This window comes from Gambusia affinis, linkage group LG09 (genome assembly GCF_019740435.1).
Source record: "Gambusia affinis linkage group LG09, SWU_Gaff_1.0, whole genome shotgun sequence".
NCBI lineage: Eukaryota > Metazoa > Chordata > Actinopteri > Cyprinodontiformes > Poeciliidae > Gambusia > Gambusia affinis.
The window spans coordinates 6,781,248-6,807,232 of NC_057876.1; the positions used below are offsets into that span (position 1 = coordinate 6,781,248).

A 25,985-nucleotide genomic window follows, 5' to 3' on the forward strand; every position below is an offset into this window, starting at 1 on the left:
TACAAATTTACAACATTTCAGTCAAGTCTCTTGACTTACTAAGTGGTGTTTGCATTCTTGTACATCTAATTGAAATCATATATGAGCGTGCAGTGGGTAATGTTCTGACTGTGTTTTTAATAGAGGTAATTGTTTATTACTTTCTTCAACGTTAGATGTTTTCATACGCTAAGATTTCCATGCCTTTAAAGAATTTGAGGGAACCCGAATGATGCTTTATAAGCTTCTAATAAGTTGATATATGACTTATTAGAAGCTGAGTTGAACTGAGACACACCTGTAGACGTATTTTAAAGCACAGCTCAAACGCACTACGACCTTGTGCGATTAGGAGAGTAAAAAAAGATCTAAACAAATCAGGCACAATATCAGACAGACAATGGTGGACCTCCACAAATCTGGTTCAACTTTTGATAGAGGTTCTAGATGCCAGAAGGCACCATGTTAACCTAAACAACAACATTGTGTGGAAGTATTAAGGCCGGCCCAAGGCATAAGCAAACTAAGCAGGGCCCCAAGGCCACTAAGGGGCCCCCGTCAGTGGCCCTCTGTTTATTTCTGAGGTATTTTTGGCTTCAAAACGCCGTGTTTGATAACGTTTGATAAGAATAATTAAAACTTCTCAATGTTTGACATTGTCTAGCAAAATGTTTTTACGTCAGGCTACATGGCTGCTACATCGATGAGCGGCTCTATGCTGTGGTTGGGGATTTGTTGTTTGCTGCAGAGCAAAATCATTTTGTGGCTAAAACAAACAATATTTTTACATCAACTTCTAAGTTATGTGAAAATCATTTGAAGGCTCAGAATCAGTCCAGTACCGGTACCGGCCCACATTCATTCTGGTATAAATAAAATTTTTAACTATTGGAGTAATGCTTAAGAGAAATTTATTTAATCAAAGAATGTCATTAATATGTGTGTAGAGCTGCACCGATTGCAGTTTTCTGGCCGATCCCTGGTTACCAATCTTTAAAAAGTCTGACCTGCCCATTTTGATTTTGGCTATATAAATTTTTGTTTGTCTGAAATGTCGCTAAATATAGCAAGAAAGTCACTGAGTTGGCAGCAGTGGGGTGAATATTGTTATCTGTAAACGTTCAGACCTGACCTGGTGGGTCTGTCAGTCAAACCTCTCACTGCAGAGCAGAAGAGCACAGAGATGATTTATAAACCTTTGCTGACAAAGATAAGATTAGGGGATAAGATCAGCTTCACATGTAAGTATCAGCCGATTACAATCCCCCAAAATTACGGAAATCGGCGCCAGGAAATCAACTGGTGGATAAATCAGTTAACCAATAAATGTATCCAATTATACATGTATATAATGTAAACAGCACTGCCAGAGATGCAATAAGTTTATAGCAAGTGTGTGAATGATCTAATGATCAGACTGCTGATTGAAGCCAGTCCGCATTGTTAGCAGAACCAAATTTTGCTTAGGGCCCCATGGAGGCTTGGGCCGGACCTGGGAAGTATGAATACACTGGAAATGCCCAGTTATCATAAAACTCAGGAAGGAGACAGGCTCGATGTCTGAAGATGTTTTGGTTCAAAATGTGTTAACCCCAGAGCAAAATCAAAAGTACTTGTGAAGATGTTTGAGGGCTAGGCCAAAGAGGTGGGCATGAGAGCAAAGCAAAAAATAAAAAAGGAGTGAAAAAGAAAGATATTGATTGTTTCTGTGATGAGAACATAGTGTGTTATTCCCACTACAGCCCCTTTGGCATCTTTACACACAACTTGACATACCGAAAATCTCAAAAGATCTCTTCATTTCACCTTATATTAGTGTTTCTGATCACTCCAAAATGTGTACATTGACTAACCAGCCTATGTGGCAGCAATAGCCAAACAACATTTTCTTTTCTTCTTCTAAATGTTCGTCTGTTTCTCTTCCAGAACTATGGCTTAGAAACAGAGAACCTCAGAACATTGTCCCACAAGCTCAACGCTTCAGCAAAGAACCTCCAGAACTTCATCCTGGGCCGACGGAGGGGCGGTCATTACGACGGACGAGCCTCCAGAAGGTTGCCCAACGACTTCCTTACGTCAGTGGTGGATTTGATTGGTGCTGCCAAGAATCTGCTCGCCTGGCTTGACAGGTAAAAGTTGTTTATCCTTAAGCTATTTACATGATAGACTTACCACAACTAAAATGTTGTCGGGAGTCATTATAAACAGTATTTTACTGTTTATTGCATTACTGTATACTATTGGTTTCATTGCAGTTTTACAGAATGTGCATATCAGTTAGCAAAAGATAGTGAAATCTACAAATTCTTTTTGAATTATATATTTGAAATTTACACAACGAGAGAAGATACAAATTTGATGGGATATTTCTGTTCACGGAACGCAAGGACAGATTTTCTGATTTCAGGTTTTAGTGAAATCGTGACCGTAACCTCAGTTGCTGAAGTAAAATGGTAATCAATAGCATAAAGTTGAGGTAAAATAGAGGTGATAACAGTGAAACGCGGGGAGAAAAAACAACAACTGTGATAACAGGGGTTGAACAACAATGTCAGAGCATGCAACACAGTTTAGCTTTGACACAAGTCTTTAGCAAATGTATGTGTAAATGACAGGAAGAGGAAAATGCAGAAAGAGGGAGCTGACACACATAACCGCAGCATTTGATTGGCATCCTCCACATGAATTGCTTTTCTGCCCGCCTCTCCCAAAGTGAAGTTGAACATGTGCTTCCTGTGCAGCCAGTGTATCTGTATGACTACAACTTGCTTTCGTTTGTTTCAGGTCTCCATTCGCCAGTGTGACTGAGTATTCGTTACTGAAGAACAACATTGTCCAGCTGTGCTTAGAGCTGACCACCATTGTACAACAGGTGCTTTCACACATCATCAAACTGTCACACTTTTCCACGAACAACGCAATAATTGGTCACATAGATTGAAGAAGAAGAGAGAGAAGTTTATATGGGGTGCCTTTTGTAAACTTGCATCATGAAGAATTAACAGCAAAAATGTAGTATAGTTAGCTTATTGTAGAAAAAAAATGTGGATGTTCATTTTACAAAGTCATATTTTCACCATATTATTCCTACATCTTAAATATCAGAGTTCCAAACTAAATATTTAATTCACAAGCTAAATATGCAATTTACAAACTAAAGTATTATGTAAAATCAACATTCTTTGAGACTTGCAATAATGTCATCCCCTCAACATAAACATGTGTTTCCTTGGTTCTTTCATGCATGTTTAAGAAATCCTTTTATATGCCATGGCAACCATTTGGCTGTACAAAATGTCTGGGTGGACCTAACTCCACCTTCGAAGCGTAGGTCCTCCTTAAAGCTGTGGTTCCAAACTTCTCATTCCCCCCCTCAGCTCCTTCAGACTAGCCAGCAGCAATTAGCAAACACCTGGTGGAACTGCGCATCAGCTGAGCTCATTATAGGAGCTACTTCTCAGCGCAACACTGGTAAAAACGTTATTAAAGGGTTAATAGGAAGCCATGTTGTGATGACTTCCTGGAGGCAGAGTTTCAGAAAGAGCAGGAGCTTCTTAAAGAGACAGAGGCCCAATTTCAAAGCGTTAAATTACAAAGTCATATTTGACATATACAGCATTTTTACAACAACTGAAGATAATATAAATGCTATAAGATAGCACTATGTGCCTGGAAAACACATAATACTGTCCCTTTAAAGGAGAACATTCACTAGCAGTGAAGTCAACAGGTTCTGGTGGTGACCGAAACATGCCCCATCGTTACCTGACCTCTATGTCCCCGCTTCCCTGTGTTAATCCAGCACTTCACCTCTTTAAAAGATTAATAAATAAAGCAGCTGCCGCATGCAAACACTTTGGCTTTGTAGCCGTTTCAATTATTTGGAAAAAAACTATGTCTTCCCTCTTGGACCTGGACTGTGCCCTCACAGTAAGAGCCTGCTCAGAGTATGTATCAGTGTGTTTGTACTTGTGCCCAGAGTGAATCCTGCAGCTGAGCAGATAACACCCAATCCCCACATTACAAGGGCCAAAGGAGATGGAACAGAAAGGGGCCACACCGTAGGTCCACAATAGGCCAAATGAGCCTGTGGCTGCCAGGGGACGCAGTGAGAGAGACAAAGGTGGCAGCAGTGTCTGCATTAATGCATCAAACAGATGTAATTGCTGCCTACCGTACACATCTGGTGGATTCAGTGAGATGCTTCCCAGAATTGCACAGATGCAGTCAAATATGTTGGCGCCTCTGGTGAGGACGTGGAAAAAGCCTCAAAATACATTCACGTCTTTCCGCAGCAGAACGGTCTCACTTTAAAAACAGCTTCAATGGCAACTTATGCTGTTTGTTCGGTGGGAGAATTTGAAATACGCAAATTTCAACTTAACTTTAATCCACCCTTTTCTTTTTGAGGTTATTAAAACGTTTTTGACGTGTTTAATTAGTAATCTGCTTTCTGTTTCAGATGCCTATTTCTTTTGGCTTCAAACCACTGGTCTATATGAGGCCATTGATTGGCCATCATATCTTCTCTGTCTCTATTTATTGCTGAAGAACTGCAGTAAATAATGGCATCTTGGGGTCACTATGTGTCCCTGTCAAGCATCAGACAATATTTAAACACTTCTTGGTAATATAGTAGTGCTGTTGGAAAAGCCACTTCTCTCCTACTGTCCCAATTGAAAACATAGCATAACATTCCTTTATTATTTGAAGCAAAGGATGCATCTGAAGCTAAAAAAAATACTTCAAACATCAACATGTGAGAAGCTCAGCCATTAGTTTAACATGGCTCATCTGTTGACTAGTTTTTTGTTTGTTTTTTTTAACTGATTTGTAATTCAGTAGCAAAATGTGCTCATTAGATTTACACAATTTGAACCAAGTGAAGCTGGTTCAGTTGGTTATAAGCTGAACTATGTCACTTGAGCAGTTTTGGATCATTTATATCTTTAGAATGTGGCTTAATTACTGCTCTGAGTGTGTTGGTTTTTATCTGCAAAGGACTTTTGTACAGTCTGTCTACGCCAGTTAACAATTAATCGGGTACTAAATTAGTCAACAATTATTTCAATAACCGATTAATCACAATGAATCCTATTAACCGTTTCAGGGCTGTCAAACTATGGAAAAACAATCGGTATCAGTTCAAAAAACTTCATGGACTGTCAGTAACAGCAATTGTGGCGATTGAGTTGAAAATATTTTGTTCCCTTCTTGGAATGAATACACTCAATGTTTGTTTTATTTTTAAATTCTTTTGTGAGAGATTTCCTTTCTATCATAAAAAGAAATATATATATATATATATATATATATATATATATATATATATATATATATATATATATATATATTTTTTTTTTTTTTGCACATCTTTACCAGAAGTTCCATCAATTCTATTCATATCTGTTTTAACTATTAGCATCTCCTAAACAACATGTAGGAGATGCTAACATAAGCGTGCTATGTTGACTACAGTGTGAAGTGCTTTTTTCCTGGATGTTATATCTGGAGCAGACAGATGTCAGAGCTTTTGTGTGGAAGTTTTTGTTTGAATTTGCACCAATTGTTTGTCTTTCTCGGCTCCTCTCCCTTAACAGGACTGCACCGTGTATGAAACGGAGAATAAGATCCTTCATGTGGTAAGTGTTTGCCAAAAAATGGTTTCTAGAGATTCCTCCTTTCTTTTTTTGTTAATACTAATGTGGATGGGATGTATCCTCACCCCCCGTCTGTGCAAAGTGTATTTTTAGAACATTTCAAAGAGACGTTCAATAAGTGCGCCAAGTGCTTTGCCATTTCCAAACATTTTGTGTCAGTCGATGCCAGGCAGAATCTGTGATTGTCATAAGCAGAGAAAGCATTTTAATTGATTCTGCACTCGGAACATAACAGTTTCATTAAAAGTGTCACATTTGAGCACGCTTTGGCCTGAGATCGATTTGATGTGTGTCTGTGCTGGTGTGTTTTTGGGAAAAAAACGTGTGTCTGGTGAAGTGCAAATAGGCCGCGGGCCTCTTGAAAGCTCTTCTGTGGGCCGTGTGCGTGTGTGTGTGTGTGTGTGTGTGTGTGTGTGTGTGTGTGTGGGTGTGCGCACACGCGTGTAGGCGTGTGCGATGGGGAGCTGTCTGCATCCACGTGTGAAACAGAGTGAGCAGCTAGTGTGTGATCCGGGCTGACAGTCGGATCGGGAGGCTTCCTGTTGCCATTCAAGGTCAGGAGGAGGGAGTGAAGCAAATAGTGTGCCGAGCAAAAAGAAAAAAGAAAAACTAAGCATTTAGAGAACATTAGATAATACTTTCTAGAAATCTCTGCAACTCGAGAGCAAGTCATTCGATTGCATTTGAAATTTAACCTCGCTGACTGTGTGATGGCTCGTCTGTCAAAATGAGCCCTTAAACCTTTTGGTTTAAGGTTTATAATGAGCTATAGCTCATTATAGTTCTCATTTGCTACATGCCTTTTTTTCTTTTTTTTTTACATATATAGAAAAATAACAACAGGCATGTTTAAACACCTTTCTAGCAAGGTGCTTTGCTAGAAATGGGAGGTGTATGTGTGAAAGGAGACAGCAATGAAACAGAAAGGAGTTTTTCTAAATGGAGCTTCTCTAGATGGTTATTCATGACATGCAGACAAATATAAAATAAGGTTTCAGAGCCTTGACATGATTCAACTGGCAACCAATCAAAAAGCAACACACATGCATATCAGACGTTTTGTTTATATTAAGAAATAAATAAGCAGGATTTTAACTCTCATTAGCCTCTCATGACCATTATTTACACGGAAACTGGACGACATACACAGGAAATTGAAATTGGAGAAGGAGCAACAACTAATAAACTTCCTGTGTGAAATGTATACTAAGAAAAGAGCAGGTGAAGCATTTTCCACTAGAGTGAATGTCTCAAAGAGAAATAAATGCGTGTAAAAAGTTGTCAGTTAAACTGAATGCTAATTATTGTTATTTACACTGTTTTACTGCATAGCAGAAATGCATACATTTAGATAACTGTTTGAGACAATAGGAATAACTACCTTCATTTTCCAGTTGTGTAATCATCAGCTACTGTGCAATTAACCATCATATGCAAACCTGACAACACTTTAAAGGTTCATAAAATGTTAAACTAGTGTGACATTTCTGAGATTCAAGTCTGTTTAGAGAGCATAGATCCACTTGGGTCTTGATCCCCATTGGACTTAGCCATGAACTCCAGTCTCTGAATAATCTGGATTTCTACAAAATTAAAAAGTAAAACACACAATAAAAGTTTCTGTTCCAAGTAAGACATAAACTGCTTTTAATCATCTCAACAGAAATCCAGAGGATTTGGTCTTTTCAGGTGAAGTAAAAAAAACAACATGAGCAACACGAGCTGATTATTCTTCAGTATTGAAGTACTGCAGAAACTCCTTCTTCACTATCGGACACTGTACAGTCCTGTGTGTGTGGGTGTGTGCGTGTGTGTGCGTGTGTGTGTGTGTGTGGGGGTGTGTGTGTGTGCGGGTGTGTGTGTGTGTGTGACTGATTTAAAGATCTATTAATCTTCACAAGTGCAAATCAATATTCCCAGCTGTCCCTTTGTCACTTGTGGGATTATTATTATTACTGGACAAAAATAGATTCGGATAATAATAGTGCAACAGAAACTCCTTTACATGGATATATTTACTGATTTACTGAATTTTGCAACGAGCTGCACTCAGACATAATTACGGCGAGTTTTAAATGCAGCATGGGTTTCATGTTGGTGACTATAGTGCAGTTGTATGTTAGTTCGCTTCTTCTCAATAATGCAAAACTCTGTGCTTCACCCTTCTCCGCTAGACTACAGCCTGCAGCAATCAGATGGACAGGATGTGTGTGTGTGTGTGTGTTCTGGAAAGATAGCAGGCGTGTGTGTGTGATCCTGCGTGTCTGATGGAGCGTGAAGTGTGCATGAGTGTTTTTATGCGCATGCATGCATAAGGATGAGAGGAATTACATAACACTGTCCTAGTTGTATGTTCTCTCTCTTTCCCTCGTTTTCTCCCAGACTCTCTCTCCCGCCTCTCCTGCCTTCATGCCTCTCTCTGCTACTTTCAGTCATTCCCTCTCCATCTTTTTTCCAACGTCTGAGTATGTATTTGTTCAGTATGCCTGCGTGTGTGTGTGTGTGTGTGTGTGTGTGTGTGTGTGTGATGTGGGAACATGCAGGTGCAGACAATTAATTACGCAACCTCGTTTGTTGTGTGTGTTAGTAAGCAGAGCTATGTGTCGTGAGGACCAAAATACAGGATTTCCTTTAGTGTTTAGCGCTTTGGCGTCTGGGGCGACCACAGCAGATTTTCTGTTTGGTCAGCTATTTCTCAGTTCTTTATGTTTGAAGTCATTGTTACGCAGAAAGAGATAGAGATTGTTTTAGAACAAAGGTTCTTAGACTGGGCATAAGATACTTTTCTTGTGTGTGTTGGTTAATCTTAACCTTTAAGATTAAAGTATGAGGGTCAAGTTGAAGTCTCAGTAGCAACTTCAGTGGTAAATGGACTGAACCTAAATAGCACTTTTCCAGTCATTTTTTGACCATTGAAAGCAAATGACACTCATTCGCACTCACAAACACAACGATCGGGTTTAGTGCCTTGCCCAGAGAGAGGAAGCTGGCATCGAACCTACAACCTTCTGATGACTACTCTATCCTCAGAGCCATAGTCAGTCAGTCAGTCAGTCAGTCAGTCAGTCAGTCAGTCAGTCAGCCAGCCAGTCATTATTTATATTTTTTTCCAATTTCCTACTGTCTAAATGTGAGTATGAATACAAAAAGTCAAGGCTGACTAAATGGAAGAAATAAAATCAGCTGTGTTTGCCAAGTTTTTGCACGGACTTTGATTTTTAATGTTTTGTTTTTTTTAAACAGCTCCGATTTGATTTGATCAACTTTGAAAACAAATGATAAATTTTAAAAAAAGGAAGAAAAAAATTGAAAAATGTTTTTGTAGTAGGAGATGTTAGAGGTTTGAAGAGATGTGACTATTTGAAAGTGGAGAATTCTCTGTGAGCTTTTTAATGTGGAATCACATTCCACACGTTAGCTTATTTCCTTGTTAATATGTCGGGTTGAGATTAAACGATTATTTTATCGTTTCGTACTTACGTTGTTGTGCACAAAAATACTGTTCCACTAAATGTCTCAAACTTCCCTTATTTGCGCTCTTGCGTGTGTGCGCGCATTAAGTAGGATAACCCGAGAGACAAAGTTGCTGGGATAAACGTCCGCCAAAGCACTGCAGTCACTCAGCGGAGATTAAAAGGCAGGAAATGTTGCCGGTGACAAACGAACGTGCATGCGCAGCCAAGCAAATAGCCAGAGAAAATGTCAATCTTTGCTTAGAACAAAAGCAGGGAAAAGCTGCACCACTCAGCAGGCGTGTTTGCTCAGATTTAAGAAGCAAAAGGAGCTGGGAATTACACCCACAGTGCCGTCTGTAGTCATTTCTTCAAAACAAACTAATAAAAAGTGAGCCCCGCAAATTTCACCAAGTATCAGGCGGGCGTCGCGGGCTTGCTCGCACACGCGCCGCTGCTTCTCCGAGGGCGTCTTGTGGACATGCCTGTGGACAGACTGTGACCAGGAAACGTTTTGTGTGACGCAGCGATGGGAGTGGTGATGTGGAACAGTCTGATAAAATGATGTCTGTTTCACCTCCTCCAGCTAGGTCACAGCATCCCCCATGAGCCAAAACCAATGCCAATAACTTTCTGTCTTTCTCATTTGGTCTCTCTCGCCCTTTTTGTTTCTGCACCTCCATCTTTGTCTTCAGTGCAAGACGCTCGCAGGGATTTGCGACCACATCATCTCTCTGTCGTCGGACTCTCTGGTATCTCAGTCGGCACATCTGGAGGTGGTCCACCTCACCAGCATCATGCCCAGCGAAGGCCTGGTGAGGACAACATTCGGAAATTCACGGACACACACACACACACACAAAAACAACACACAATAAAAACTGCAATAATTTAATTTTAACATTAGAAATAACAGGTGTTTGTGATGCAACGGCGCAGTCATAACTCTAGTCTTGCACTGGAAAAACACAAAGTGTTATCAAGTATTTTTGGTCTACTTTCTAGTGCAGATATTGGAATATGCATGAAAACTAACTTATAGATAACATTTCAGCAAGATAGAAGAGCTTGTTTTAGCTCAATAATTTCATAATATTCTAGTTTCATTGGCAGATTATTTGACTTATCTTGTTTTGTCATAAGTGAAATTATCTACATATAGGACAAATGCTGTCTCATCAATGTTAAGGAATTATTGAATTAAAACAATCTACTGTCTTGTTGAAACCTTTGTTTTTCTTATTTCAAGTGTTTTAAGATATTTGCACTAGAAACTATACCAAATATACTTGGTAAGATTTTGTGTTTTTACGTGTTTCAGCTTTCTGGTTGTTGTTTTTTTCCTCTCTCTTTTTTTGGCATGTAGGAAATTGTTGGTTCATGTTCATTTAATTGATTTGGATAATCACATTTTCTAAAACTGTATTTAAAAGTCTAAAGTCTAAAAGTTGTGTGTAGTTTCCATGGTTACATGGGGTACTGTGTTTTCACTTATCAGTCTCCAAAATCTAAACCAATTCAACATATAATTCATTTACCACATCTAAGAGGGCTGTAACAATGCACGGAAATGGTGGTTCGGTAATAAGTCATGGAGTTTAACATTTTATGTCAATAATTTGACTTTATCCATTTGTTAGAACATTTTAAATTGTTTGCAATATAGAACTGACTGGAGACTTAGTTTTATGTCCTAAATTAATCCAATCATTTTTACAATAAACCCACTTGTAAATGCTCGATTTCAAGGCAAACATTTGCAGTGTCGGAGAGGTACCTGAACGCACCATAGAGGTACGCCCGCTAGCGAAGCAATGAAAACATTTCACGTCAGATGAAATGTTTATCACATGTCTGCGGCTATGAAGACTCCCATGCTGTCCGGGGTTAGCTGAAAGTTTCAGACAGCTGGATTTATATGTTTAGACTTGGCTAAACTGAATCTTCAACTTTTATCGCTGTTGAAAATTGCTGACGTAAAGCTTCGGTTCGGCCAATCTTTCTTCCGCTATTTGAAGTGGAAAGAGCCCTGAGCGTCTAGCCGAGGGAATAATAAAGTAAAATAAATAAATCACAGACTTAATGATAGGTGATATTATGATATGATATTCCTCTTTTGGCTGTTCGGCGTTGCAGTGAATCCTGCACAGTGGTTCACCAAGCAGGCTGGGAGCGCCTCTGGACGGATGAGCGTCTGTACCTGTGCTTGACGTTGTTCCAACTAGACCGTCTAAGGTGTTACGTTCATCGCTCTCAACCAAATTTTCTGAACAGATTATTTAATAATTCTGTTGGCAGCAGCAGCGTATCGGGCGTTAGTGCATCAGAAAGCAGATTTGATTCCGTAAATCTCCAGCATGGGACCCGGGAAAGCTTCTGCAAAATGACGTCCAGAGAGCACAACTTAAAATGCAGCTTGTGAGCAGGATCCAGAAACGCGGCTGGAAGGGTCCGCTTCGCTGAAAATATTTTTTTGTACATCAAACGACAGCACTTCTGCGAACCCCCCAAAGAAACGCGGATAAATCCATAATGTCTTGTCGAAACACCAAAGATTACTCTTGACATTGGTTGCTTTTTCTGACAAGCAGCAGCTTTTGTATTTTTGAACAGGTGCAGCAGATTGTTGTTATTTCTAAAACTACTACTCCATGCATGTTGAGTCATTCCTCAACTTAATTTTTTTAGTTTCGGTTTTCCTGCAAAAATGTGCACAGTTTCAGACATGTTCATGTCTTTTTCTCTTGTTTTCCAGGGGATGTACATCAAGTCAACATACGATGGACTCCACGTTATCACTGGAACCACAGAGAACGTGCGTTTTTACTGCCATAAACATTCAGATTTGGAAGCTTGAATCCTACTCAGTGAAATGTGTGGTTTCATATTTCCCCCCCAATACAATAGAGCCACTTCAGTGTCAACTAAGTCTGTTGCCCTCGTTCTCCCCTGTCTTCCGGTTTCAGTCGCCGGCAGATCAGTGCAAGAAGATCCACGCTGGAGACGAGGTGATCCAAGTCAACCACCAGACAGTGGTGAGTCACACAGCTCCAAATGCAAACGGTACTGAAGCACAAGAGGATGTGCCAGCTCTTCTTCCACACTGGTCACATCTTACAAACTTTAAACTGTGTTCATCAAGGGGCCACATGAGGACAAACTACATTATTTAGCCCCATCATCCACTGATTCTATGCTCCTTATTTTAGCGTATTTAGCTGAAATAATCCACATTTTCACATTTTTTCCACACCACGACCACAAACATGGAGGTGTTTTGTTGGGATTTTAAGTCAAAGTGTCCATGTGCCTTGCTTTTAAACGTTTAGCTGCAGATACGGCCGCGGTTGTTTTTGTGGGGTGTCTCTCAGCCAGCGTCGAGAGACACCCCATCAATCAAATTTTATTTGTACAGCACAGAACCAGAACCAGAAGACCTGAGAGGTTCTGGAAGGTTGATACAACAGCAGCAAATCTTTAATGTATTGTGGTGCCAAACCATTCAGTGATTTATAAACTAAACAGTATTTTAAAGTCTATTCTTTGAGCTTTACACACACACTGGCCGTTTTTCTTCGCAAAAACAATAAAATGTTTTTTATTTTAACGGAGGACATTTGTGAGCATCGGTGTCCAAGTGTGTGTTTAGAGGACCTCGGGGTTTTAGCTGTTTTCTGGAACTTTGCTCCAGATTAGAGGAGCACAAACAGCAAACCCAGTCCTAAGTCTCTTCCAGCCTCAAACATGTTTTCTTTCAGCTTGGTCCTGTGTGCCGTTCCATCCATCCTTCAGTCAACGCTGGAAATCTTCCAGGCTCTTGCTAAAGTATTCCTACATCATAATGCTGCCACCAACGTGTTTAATTGTAACGTGTCCAGACTTTTGTGTCATGTCGGTTTTCCCATCTCCTTTAGTTCAACATTGATCAACGTTGATCAAGATCGTTCGCTGGACGGCTTTTGGTCACACAGTGCTAACTGGACTTTCAATGGATTTCTTTAGCCCATTTTGGTGCAGAGAAATGATCCTACTAATCCAAATTACAACACATTAACAGCTAGTCCTGTACATGAATTGATGCATGATAGGTTCATCGCATCCCCTGAGCAGAAGCTCCGTGTTTTTAACTTTATCATTTTCAACTGCTTAAATATTGTTAATATTCACAGAATCTGCAAAAAATAAAACATTTTCAGTTATAATTTACTCCTAAAAAGCAATTCAGCTCCTTTTTGAAAACTGACTTCTGTTCTGATTTAATTGGAGTGAGTGGGAGAGAGTCCCATGCCGCCCTTTCTTTGCTCTCTAAGTAAAGGCGCATTTGAGAAAATTAGGAATTTGAAAACTTCCTCAAGCTGCAACGCCTGGTGACCCGTCCATGTAAAATTTAAGTTGTGGGGCGTGCTCCGGTGGCGTAGAGGGTAGCGCTCCCCACGTTTGGAGGCCCTCAGTCCTTGACGCGGCCGTCGCGGGTTCGATTCCCGGACCCAACGACATTTTCCGCATGTCTTCCCCCCTTTCCTGTCAGCCTATGATAAAAGGGACACTAGAGCCCACAAAAAGGACCCCCTGGTGGGAAAAATAAAAATAAAATTTAAGTTGTTAACCGAACAAACAAGCAAAAAAAACAACTAAACAACAAAAGAAAAAACACAGAGTTTGGGAATGTTAACATTTTCCACATTGAGAGTAGCAGTAAAGTTAACCTTAGTTAACCAATAGAGATTGGAATACGTGGCTGTCTGAACTCTGACTACTCCATAAGATCCCAATAATGTACGATGACGATCGCGGCTGTGCTGTGAAAAAATGTGCAAGGTGTTACTGCGTGAACCCCCAAAGCCAGTTTCACTTTCTGAACTGCATAAGTTGCAATCCAGGTCATCAGATCAGAAGGAATGGGCAGCCATTTTAAACAGAGCAGACTCTTTTGTGAGCGCCACTCATCATGTCCACGAATCATCTGTTCCTGTGTTTTTCTGAGATTTCTGAAAAGGAGGTGGGGGGTAAAAAACGTTGCGTCTGTCTACTGTAGATGTCTCAAAAGTGAGTGCCCCCCCTCCGTTTCTCTTCACTATCCATGATTTTCTCTCGCAACGTTATGCATGCAGGGTTCTGTGCTGAGTCGTTTGATTGACGTGCGATGAAGGTGCGCGTTATCTCCCTCTCCCCTCCCCTCCTCTTCCTCAGGGTGACAGTGCAGATCGCACCCTGCCAGGCTCACAGTTTCAGCCCTTTATTACTCCCTCGGCTAGGCCCTCACCGCTCTGATCCCTCACTCTGGGGGAGGAGATAAGCATGGAGTGGAAGCGGAGGAGAGGGTGTGTGTGTGTGTGTGTGTGTATGGAGAAACAGGGTTGCAACAGAGCTGGGAGAGTGGGGCGAAAAGGGAGGAGGAAGTAAAGAGCGACTTGGGGAGAGGAGGAGGAAGAACAGATAAAAAGAAACGGAGGGAAGAAGAAGAAGTTGGCAGCTCTAATGTGAGCTCACTGGGGGGAGAGAGAGAGGAAAACACAACATCGCAGTTGATAAGTTTATCTAGCCAGGCTTCAAATTAAATATGAGATTAGGGTGAATATTGAATGAACGGAATTTCATTACATTAAAGGGTGATTATGTGGGCCTGTCCCATACGCACACAAAGCAAACAACACGGCTTGAGCGTTGCTGTTTAGACTTCGAAACGGGACCTTCAGCCTTCAGCGCGGCTCAGCTAAACGTGGATTTTGCTCCAGTAGCTCACTAGTTGTTTGAAAAGGCAGCGTAATTATGTGGAGGTAATAGCATCTGGGAAAATAATGAAGACCCCTGGGATTGTAGGAATCTCGTCAGCAGCAGATTATGCTGGTTTCATTTAGCTAGGTGTCCGCCTGTTTGCCTTTGCACTCGGCTTGTTTGACTAAAAGAGCAGCTCTACAGCCGTCAGATTCACTGCAGGGTTTCCCCCAGTGTATTACAAGCCTGGCGGGTCACCAGGCTTTACTTGTTCCCCCGCCAGGCTTAACATCGTTTATTTATTGAAGGTTTTCTTTTTTTAATGTTTGCATTTTTAAGACTTTATAGTGGGTGTTCAGGCATTAATCTTCCAGCCTTTCGATAACACATGATTATCAAGTGATATTTTAAAATTTCCTGCCAACTTTAAACATTTTTGTAACTCAAAAACGCGACGGGTCGCTGGATGAATGACTGCCCTAGTGCCAACGAGCTTAGCAGGTGTTGTGGGGAAAACCTTGTATTGTTACTGAATCAAACATTGGTTGGAAAGGTTAGCAAGTCACGTTTCAACTTCATTCTCTTTAAAAAAAAAAAAGTCATTTTTAAGTGAAAACTGCGCTCACATTTTTATTTTTTAAATTTGCTGAAATACATGGCAAGAAAAATCCCAGTGTGGACGTTACTGTTCACGTTCCTTCCTGGCATGGTGGTAACATTTACTATTTTTACAAAATCAACTGCTTCATTACAAAAGCACAAAATCTTACCAAGTAATTTAAGAGAAAAACTAAGTGACAAGAAACATTTCAGCAAGATATATGAGCTTGTTTTCAGTCAATAATTCCATAATACTGATAAAAAAAGTGCTAATTATAATCTTCTTGGTAATATTTTGTGTTTTTGCAGTGTTTGAGGAGCGGCATGTGGCTGCTACTCTGAGTTCTTGTGAAAACAGCAAATTTTTCGTTTTCCTCATTCACTGCATTGACAATCAAGGAAACTTTCTTTTTCTCATATTGAAGTAATTCAATACTTCAACTCTAAGTATTGAAACTAAAAACCTCGGGCCACAGAGAGAAACTACTAAACAAGTAGCAGGCATGAAGATTTATCACTTTTCAAATTAACTCAGGCGACTTATTTTTCCCTACGATTTTCTGCAGTAATCATTTTTTGTGACTTAATGCTTAGCGGACGGACATTGGAGTGGATGAAAGCCAGTGCGATATCAGATGACACCCATTTCCCTGACGCTTGGCGGGGGAACCACCACCGAACGTCTCGGATTTTTAGATTCACATCACAAACTAAAGAGATCCAGTTTTGGATTAAATAAGACAAAATATAACAATCTGGCTACGACATACATGTCCTTTTTCAAATCAGAGCGGATATATTTCTGTACCAAGCAGTGTGTGTGTGTGCGTGTGTGTGTGTGTAGTGGCCTCTGCAGACTGCCAGTAACTGAGACCAATGTTGCCAATCAATGACCTGATGAGTGCTGTGAGCTCTGGAGACGGCCTGGAAGAAAACTCTGCAGTCAGCATTTCTCTCGCCTGCTCCTTTTACCAACTCCCACCGTCTTCGAATTTATACTGACTAAGCCACAATTTATTTCAATGTGACACTTACTTTTTGAACAACATGTCGTTTGTTTCCCCGCCACACGTGTTCCTGCGTTTCTGTCGCGATGCGTTTCAGTTTTTAAAATTGGTCCGTTTGAGTGGGTTTAGGATGTTAATGCAGCTAAAGTGCCAGACATAAGGCAATTTTGTTGGTCGTATAAGTTTTTAGGGTCACAGAAAATTGTCTGTAATATGCAGTAACTTTTATTTGTCTCAGTTCAGCTTCTTCTTTCTTATGAGTTTTCAAACGTAGCAAACTGAAATCTTATAAAGATGCAGTATGTAACTTTTATCAAACAAATGCTTTTTATATATTTGTTGTTTTTGTTGTGACAGAATGAGATCTGAAATAAATTGGGCTCCTTTGCCTTCTCCCAGTGCTCCCAAAAACAACCAATCAGAGCCAGGAGGAGGGTCTTGGTGCCGTCAATCACACTCCGTGTGGTGCTGCTCATCCCCACTTCTCCCTCTCTGCAGCCAGCAGAGCCTGTTGTGAATTCTCAGGCTAGTTAGCATTCCCACTGATTACGAAGGATAAACGGTTTTCCTGTAAGGCTGTTTCTCAGCCATTAGCACGCTGAGGAGAGAGTACATCAGGGTGATTGACAGCGCAAAAACCCTCTTCCTGGCTCCGACTGGTTGTTTTTGGGCAGGAGCGGTGCATTTCTTTAGACAGCAATAGTAGCATAGATTGTCTGTCTCATGTCAAACTGACACAACACAGTGACAGTTTTAACAAATATGTCAAAATACATGTGTTTTTTTTCTTTTTTCATTACAGTTGCATACTGCAGCTTTAAGGCTGTGGATTCAGCAGCTCATGAGCCACTTAAGAAGTTACCTTTTTAATTTTACCAACATATTTCTTATTAAGAGAGAGCTAAAGAATAGGATGATGGCAAGGAGGCGTTACCCCTCATCCAGACAGACAAACTGTCAAAGTCCCAGTGGAAACATGCAAAAAATGAAATAAAAATCTAAAAATGCCATAGATATTCTGTATTCTGTTATATGTTCATCTTTATCTAAGTGTAAATAGAATAAATCAAATTTGTTTAAAAGTTTACGCTCCTTTTTTTTTTTCTGATTTTCTTGGCGTAAAAAAAGAAAGAAAATCTTTTTAAATGTAGCTTTGCCAGGTGTATGAACAGTTTTGGGCTCATCTGTGTCCACGTCGTCCTCAGGTGGGATGGCAGCTGAAGAACCTGGTGAACGCTCTGAGAGAAGACCCGTGCGGAGTCATCCTCACGCTGAAGAAAAGGCCCCAGAACACCCTGAGCTCCACCCCAGCTCTGCTCAGGAACGTCCGCTGGAAACCACTGGGCCTGCAGGTGAACACAACACGTTCATGCTTTTCCTTCATTTTACCCTCATTATTCAGAACAATCAGGTTTGTTTTTTTGGTTGGCGTTTTCAAAAAGTGGCTCTTTTATGCTTTTATTCTTGCTTCAACACTTCTGTTTAGTCCTCCTGGTAGCTAAGTGAGACGATTTTATATCAAATGACACAACAACAAGACAAAAGCTTGTTCTGTTTGGTTTCAACTGTACTAAAATATTTGTACTAGAAACTAGATAAAAATACTTTGGTAGATTTGTTAGTTTTTGCAGTGAACTCGATTTTATTAATAGGGATCTGTGTTACAACAAATATGTTTCAACAACAACAAAAAAAAGCAATGTCTTTGTTTTATTCAACTTTATGACTGTGTGATCCTTTTGTCATGGGTGTGTGCTGGCAAAAAAACCCAACAACATGAAGAACACAGGGAGCCAGAGAAGAACAAAAATAACACGAACCAGGAACAACAGGGATTAGGCAGGCTTGAACAGAATGAGTTTTATATACTGAGGAGGTTGACTACTGAACGGGGAACAGACGGCTGATTAGAAACAGGTTGCAGGTGTGAAAAGAGAGGGAGGAAATAACACTGAAGAACAACTCAGAAACATAACTGAGAATTTACACCACACGAAATAAACAAACTCGAATCACTAAGGAATGACTGAACAACAGCAAAACATAAACAAGACTGAGAGGAGTACAGAACAAAGAAACCTCAAAGCAACTCAGGATCCTATCAACTTTAAGTTGGCCTATTACATGAAACCCCAATAAGCTATTGAGCACTTTTAGACAGAAAATATTTCAAAGCGAGGGTCAGCTGAAGTTCTGCAGCTTCCCGTCTCTCCAAGGGTGCAGAACGTCTGCTGTTGTACGAGCTTTGCAAATCTTCCCTTCATATTGCAGAGTTTACCATTTTTGGTGCTCAGAAAGAGAGCTGTCCGTGCTGAGTGGGATGGCGGGGTGAGACGAGGGCGAGCCTGACACCGCCTTGATGCTTTGTGAAGCGCCGACTGTCTTGTCAGCCTCCCATGTTCTGCAGCTGCTATTTTTAACTTTGCATCAGACCAGTTCATTTACAAGCTACTTCCACGCTTTGATCTCTGTTCATCAGAGCACAGCTGCTCTCCTGTTTTGTTTTTTTTTTTCTTGTCTTTTTGTTGCTTTCAGGTTAAACCCTTGCTTTCACTCGGTCTTCCAGGACGTTGTTGGATGAAATACAGCAGTGCGTGCGGGTTCACGAGCGACATTTTCTTGAATTTGCCCGTCGAGTCAGTGTTGCGAACGAGTCTTTCGAACGAGTTGGTTCCCGTTTCCACTTTGTTGCCAGGTTATCAGTGACTCCGCTTGCTCCTCGGTGGTTGTTGTTGTATTTGCTGCTGCTGTGTGTGTGGAAGAACAGAACAGAGGATCTGTTCGGGGCAATGGCTCCCTGACAGACCGTTCTGACGCAAATGCCCCGCGAGCGCCCAGATCGGAGTTCGGAGACATCTGCGCGAAGAGAAAAAGAAAGGAGTGTTTTAGATTTTGTTCTCTCTCACAAAAGACTCGAGCTTTTAATAATTCATAAGCAACAACAAGCAGCTCCACTGGCACTGAAACAAGAGCCACTACTCAGCAAATACTGGAGATAATTTACTGAATCCAAAATATCTTGCTAAACAAGCTTGTTTCAGAGCAGGTTTGTGTGTGTGTGTGTGTGTGTGTCCATGCCAGACGGTCTAACAAGGCCATGCCTACGTGTGTGTGTGTTCAGGCGTGTTTCTGTTCACGCTTTGTGCACGTATGTAGAGGGATGTTTTCCAGTTTTTGTCTGTTTTTGATTTTCCAGCCTCGATATTTTATTTGCGTCTCCTTTGAGACACAAAAGAACTGGGTCATTCTCTGTATACTCGTTCCGTCGGATTCTCCCTGCGCTCGCGCACTCCCAAAACAAAAACACACACAACTGGAAAACGCACGTGCACTTTGAGCCCGGTTCTGGAGAGCAGCTTGCTTGTCTGGGGAAATTTCAGCAGAAAACGTGGCAAACGTTCAGATGGATTAAATCTAAGTCTGCGAAATGAAACAATTTATCTCTGCACAACATCATGTGAATGTAGCTCACTGATTTTTATTTAATTTTTTTACATCAAATGGTGGCAGAAATCTCTCTCTCTTTCTGTGTGTATGTGTGTACATTTGCATGTTGGGTACGATGGGCTAAGAGCAATTTAATATTCCATCATAATTACACCAGTGCTTTGTTTTTTAATGATTAAACGGTAAAGAGAGGGAGAATCGCTGTGATGTTACGTTCCCCACAGCCGCCTCTAAGCCCTCATGCTCGGAGTCAATTCATGTTATCAAAAGCCTCATCAGCGTCCACATCACGCCACACTAAATCGATTACTCATATGGCACCCATTGTGTGTGATCCTGCTCTGCTCAAATCCCTCCCAGGCTCATCAGTCGTCACTGTGGGTAAACGCCTGCTATTTTAGGCAAGACATATCGGCGCTGAATGCATTAGCGCTTATTGCACTTTGATAATTGCAGCAAGTCGGTCCTCTGGCCTATTTTGGGGTGTCTGACTAATGTCCGCAACTTCGACATCCATGGCATCACTTGGAAGAAGAAAGCACGTTTGTCATATAATCTGTAAAGATGATGTGAATGAAAACAGCCTTTTATACCGGGTTGGAGGGTTCTGTTTTGCATAAGGAATCCTGAAACCCTTTGATAAAAACTTGTTACGGCGAGAAGCTGAATTGCCTATTTATTATTGTTGCTGTTAAATTTTGCAGCTCATTAAGCCAACTTTAAAATTTGACAGCGATAACCAAAGTAAATAAAAAAAAAAAAAGTTTTCAAATTGTGTGGAAAAGTAGAAGTAAAAGGAGAATCTCTTCCAACTCAGCATAATTCTTTGAAAATATATCTGCCCTCTTGTTAAATCACAAACTTTATAAGGCACACACAGTTCTAATTATTGTGATTAAGAAATCACTTAGAATAGAAGTTGACAATTGGAGGTGACTAATTTAAAAAAAACACACACACACACACTCACACACACGCACACACGCACACACACACACACACACACACACCATGTCATGCTCTAAAGAAATTCAAGAACAGATGAGAAAACCTTACAGAGCCATTTTTAAGATGGATGTGCATCCTAGCTTACTTTGTTTCTCTTCATTTCTCTTGTGAGTGTGTGTCTGCACGGTTCTTTGTTTTGTTTCTGCAGGTGTTTTCACACCTGATAGTCCGGTAGACTCGGTTCGATTGGGGACCAAATTGACATTTGTTACATTTTCAGGTGGTGTAATTTGCTTTCACGCTGCACCGTGTCAAACGAACCAAAACCTTTGAGAAACCTGTTCCTCTCCTCACCTGCGGTGGCGCTGCACCCAGAACCACTGAAATAAAAGACAGAAAAACCCTCTGAAGAAGACGCAGAGTCTCCAGCCTGCTTTCATCCACATGTGCGTCCGAACTGCACCGTAGTTCACTTCAATCAAACCGCGTCTGGTTTTTAGGCAGACCGAAGTCCACTTTTGTTGGTCTGAATCAGTTTTATTCCGCATTCACACCTTCCAAAACGAATCGGACTCTGTAGACAAATGGACTAGAGTTTGATTAAGGCAATCTTAACTGTGGCTGGTGTGAGTGGTATACGTATCAGCCCTTTGGTGACCCTGCGATGGATGGATCTAAAACATTAAAGCCTGAGAAAATATTCAAAACAAAATAAATATGCAAGGTGGCGAAGACCTTCTCACAGCGCTGAATAATTTAATCTCACTTCCTCTTTGTTTTTAAACATTTTAAGGTTTTACACTTTCAGATGATCAAATGCAGCATTAAAGTATGCAGATGTGTTTCAGTGCATCCTTCTGTGTGTGCGAATGCGGTAGCATTAGAAAGGAGAGGTTCTAGCAGTCAATTTATTTTATTTTTTTTCTTTTTTAGCCAGCTTAAAATGGGCACGGCAGGGGGTGAAGTGCTTTAAGTGCTGTTTGAACAGACTGGAAGTTCACCTGCTGTGGTAGTCTCATCTGGCTGTACTGCTATCCCCCTCAGCTCTCTTTACATGCAGAGACTAGTGGGTTGTAATCACTAAGTTACTGTTTTCTCCAGTCGCCACACTGCAAAGCTATCCCCGTTCGGATTGATTCTTAGTTTCTTTCTTTTTTTTTTAGCCCTATTTTACTCCCCCAACCCTTTGACTTTGGTCGCTTTCCATCTCGTCTTCATTATTTTTGCCAAAGTCGCCTTACTGTAAGCCGCCTTCAGTAGAGGCAGGCTGCTCGGGTGAAGGAGGGAGACCGAGGCTTGGGGATAGGGGCTGTGAAGGGGAGCGGAGATGGAGAGAGAGTGTGGAAAGTTTGGAATATGAAATGAATTTGATTAATGCAGTGCTGATGAAATAATGAGACAGAGGGCTTCCATAATGAGAGCGCTGCCTACTCGGCGTCGCTCTGTTTTCTTCCGTCCCTATTTGTTCATTCTGTCCTTGTCGTCTCCCTAAAAACGTTGGCCAAATCCTCCGACATACAGCATGAACTCCTCTTCCTTCGGGTGAAATTGATAACGTGAGCCGAGCGCTCGTTGCAGCAGCTGCTCCGAAAATCGAAATTTGTTCCTATGGCAGCCGAGGCGAGGTATCCTTTCCTCACAAAGACGCCGACGACAAATAAATCCAAGTGTCCTTGAGTCGAGCGGAGACGGGAGACAACAATAACTCTCCCGCATCCTCTCCTTGCTTTGTAGTTCACAATACTGGGAGGGGAAAAGAGGGGTTTGAAAGAGTGGGGGAATTAAAGAAAAGCTTGAAAACAGGAAAAATGAGTGGAGTATAGGAGAACAGGGGTTGTCATGGGAACAGACATGGAGAACCCGAGGAGAGTGAAGAGACTTCAGACGAAATGACAGAAAGGTGAGGCGATTAAGCAGGCTTCACAGGCTACAGTTTAAGTAAACGTTGTGCAGACATTGTCCGCTCGTCGAGGAGCGATCGCTGCAAATTCACTCACACTTGATGGTATCAGCCGGAAAAAAAACAAAAAACTTTTCACAGGTTGGAATAATAAACTGAACTTGGCAGCAATACAGACAGTCAGTCCAATCTCTCTGGATTGGATTGACTTCATTCTTAATTTTCCATCTAGAAAAGATGCTAAAAAGTCTTTCTCTCTGTTTTTCTTTCCAGCCCATCCCTACCAGTCCCACCAGCACGTCCCCCACACCCGGTGGAACCCTGGGCATGTCCAAAATGGACGCCCCCAGCATGCAGGACGTCTACATCCTCTCTCCCGTCTCTGGACTCTACAGCACCAGGTCAGGGCACGCGCGCACGGAAAGGTTGCGATGACGGCCATTATCCTGATTATTCCGACGCCGCTGATGACAGGGTGAGGCGACACTGATGACATTTATGGTGACAGCTCTGCTCTCCGCAGGGAGGAGATGGGCCTCATGTCGTGCGACGACATCGGTCGCTACAGCGTAGGCTCCCAGTCCGGGTCCAAGGGCTCGGAGGCCGTCAGCTACTACCTGGACCAGGACAGCGGTCAGTACTTCTCTCTGCTGGAGGGCGACGGACCCGCTGGGACGGACTACGACCGGGGTCGCAATACGGGCGTGCGACGGCGGGACAAGACACCGACGCACGGTAAGGCGCACCGCAAGAGCCCGCAATGAAATGGGAGCGACAGCGGCTCGGGCCCCTCCACCCGATCGACCGACTTGCATGTTCACCACCTCCACCACCACCTCCGCCAGGTCTCCCGTCTTTTCTTTTCACCTTCTCTCCTCCTCTCTCGCCTCATCGCTGTGCCCTCTCGCATCTTCGTCTGGCATACGTGCAAACAGACTCAGACTCACGCGCCTTAAACAGCGGGGTCGTACAAGCCTCTCCAGCTCTCCTGTCTGCTCCACCACCTGTGTCCACCTTTTTCCCTCGATGCCCTCCGAAGCGAGCTGCAGCGCACCTCCCGCCTGCCCTTGCGTCAAGGGACCACGACACCATACGAGGCGCGAGGCCAGGGTCACGAAACGCAGCAGTCCAGGCCACTTCCTTCATAAACAGACAGGCGTCCGTACAGCGACCGCCGTCAAGTCCCAGATGAGATGCCTGACCTGAATCCTGACTTCTACACTGGATTGGATCCAGCCAGAAAACTGTCCTATAATCAAATGAGTCCATTGTTGTTGTTTTAAAGGTTTTATTGGCTTTTATTTGATAGTTAATTGACAGGAAAGTGGGTAAGGAGAGAAGGGGGAAGACATGCGGCAAAGGTCGCAGGCCGGGAATCGAACCTGCGATGGCCGCGTCCAGGACTAAGGCCTCCTTATGTGGGTTGTGCTTAACCCCTGCGCCACCACAACACATCCTGAGCTCATTGTTATCTGTAAAGAGGAAGCTTGTCAGTAGTTAATCCTTTAGGAAAAGGCAACGTCTCAAGATGAGCATAAAAAATAATAGTGCTGGTGAGAAGTTTGCATACCTTTATCACAAACATTAATGTTGTGTTGATTAAGGGATTTAAAAGTTACATCTGAACCATTGGGTTTTTTTTTGTCAAGGTGGATATGATCCAAAAAAAAAACAAGGTTTAAAATTTTTAAGAATTGGGAACACTCCTGACTAAACATTAGACCGCTTGTTTTCCCTCCAGATTTATTAGAGTTAATTCAATGTTTCCTGGCACAGACCTGACTTTTAAGCACGGTTCTTACATTGTCTGTATGTTTGAGGTCAGGAACATTCCAGTAGCCAGTCTTCTTCATCTACTCTAGAAGTTTTTATGTCTGTTTTCGACCACACAAAGACGTCCAAGCTGCTACCGTCTTACTGCTGAGTTAAGGGGAAGTTGAATAATTTACATGTAGTCCTCCTTCTGCATAGTTCATCCCGCTTTGTGCCATGAAAGCCCCGTAGCATGATGCTACTACCACCATGCTTGACTCTTGGTGGTCGGTGCAGCGTTCTTTGAATTACAAGCCTCACGATTACCGCTTGCGACTAAAGTCGCAGTTCAGTCTTTACATTCTGACCGGAATACATTTGGCTGGTTTGTGTGCCTGTCAAAGCACCGTTCACAGTTATTGGATTCCTAATGAAACACCTCAAAAGAAGCTATTTTGTGCAGAGACTTGTTGATCCAAGGTGCCACTCAGTCGGCTCCCAAGCTGACAGACTCAGGAAATCGTCCAGTCTTGTTTGCATCATTTCCAGGAACTTTAAACTATTAAATTACCTCTTTGAGTGTGGGTATGGAAAAAAATATCAGAGCAGCAGTTTTCTCATAATGATCAAAATAGTTTTACTATAGTTGAATGTTTTTTTTTTTCCCTTCACTACAGTATATAATTTTGAGGCGTTGCCAGGTGAAATGTGTCTCTACTTCTCATTATTCTCAAAAACATAGAAGCTTCAGAAATAAGATACAGAATGAAAAGGCTTTAACGTTTTCTTTTTTTTTATTTATCCCTCAACCGCCATTAGGGCCCTTTAGATAGCATGTAAGTGCTTCGGGGGTGACAGTTAAAGGGTTATATTCTTTATTATTTTAAGAATAGTAAACTTAAAGTTGGATTTTTCAAAAGTTTTCATTGTGAAATTAGTGATACTGCCATAAATGAGTCAATTTTAATCTAGTTTTCAAATAAATGTAGGTCATCAAATGTCTATTTACAAAAAATAAAAAATCAGCCGTACACGAGTTGCTATGACTGGAAAATTGAGGGGGTTTTTTTTATTTATTTTTTGTCAGAATCCCCCCAAAATAACTCCGGGGGCTTCTGATGAAGCCCAGGTCGGAAGTGGTCCTTCACGAGGTCCGCCCCACCTGCACACACCCTCTCTTTGTCTCGCCCGTCCACCCCTCCAGCTGTCTCCCACACTGTCTCTCAGTCAGACTCTCTGATTGCTGATTGGTGCTTCCAGGTGATCTCAGACCTGTTTCCATGCCTCCTGAATATAACTGGATGGCCGAAGCCAAGGAACCCAGCATGGGCAAGAGAGGGAGCAGAGGTATACACGAACACACACAAATATACGCACGATAACACACACACACACACACACACACACAGAAAGGGAGGGAAAAACACAGCACTTAACCGGGTCAAAGTGGCGCCATGCTTCGCTCCATGCTCAGCTCAGTGCATCTCAGCTCATCGTCTGGTTTGTCCATGGTGCTTTGGTTGTG

At 41.8% G+C, this 25,985-nt stretch overlaps 1 protein-coding gene across 2 annotated transcripts in view; it reads left to right on the plus strand.

Moving 5' to 3' along the window:
• The window catches only part of si:ch211-26b3.4 (connector enhancer of kinase suppressor of ras 2), a 76,954-nt gene that overhangs the window by 26,083 nt on the left and 24,886 nt on the right, over positions 1 to 25,985 (plus strand). The window contains exons 3-12 of one of the 2 annotated variants that reach the window (XM_044127548.1): positions 1,906 to 2,108; positions 2,764 to 2,851; positions 5,580 to 5,621; positions 9,787 to 9,906; positions 11,847 to 11,906; positions 12,058 to 12,126; positions 17,619 to 17,765; positions 22,982 to 23,109; positions 23,232 to 23,443; positions 25,721 to 25,807. In XM_044127548.1, coding sequence (XP_043983483.1) covers positions 1,906 to 2,108; positions 2,764 to 2,851; positions 5,580 to 5,621; positions 9,787 to 9,906; positions 11,847 to 11,906; positions 12,058 to 12,126; positions 17,619 to 17,765; positions 22,982 to 23,109; positions 23,232 to 23,443; positions 25,721 to 25,807 — 1,156 coding nt within the window. The remainder of the gene's footprint in view (positions 1 to 1,905; positions 2,109 to 2,763; positions 2,852 to 5,579; positions 5,622 to 9,786; positions 9,907 to 11,846; positions 11,907 to 12,057; positions 12,127 to 17,618; positions 17,766 to 22,981; positions 23,110 to 23,231; positions 23,444 to 25,720; positions 25,808 to 25,985) is intronic. The other variant, XM_044127549.1, reaches the window with a different exon arrangement.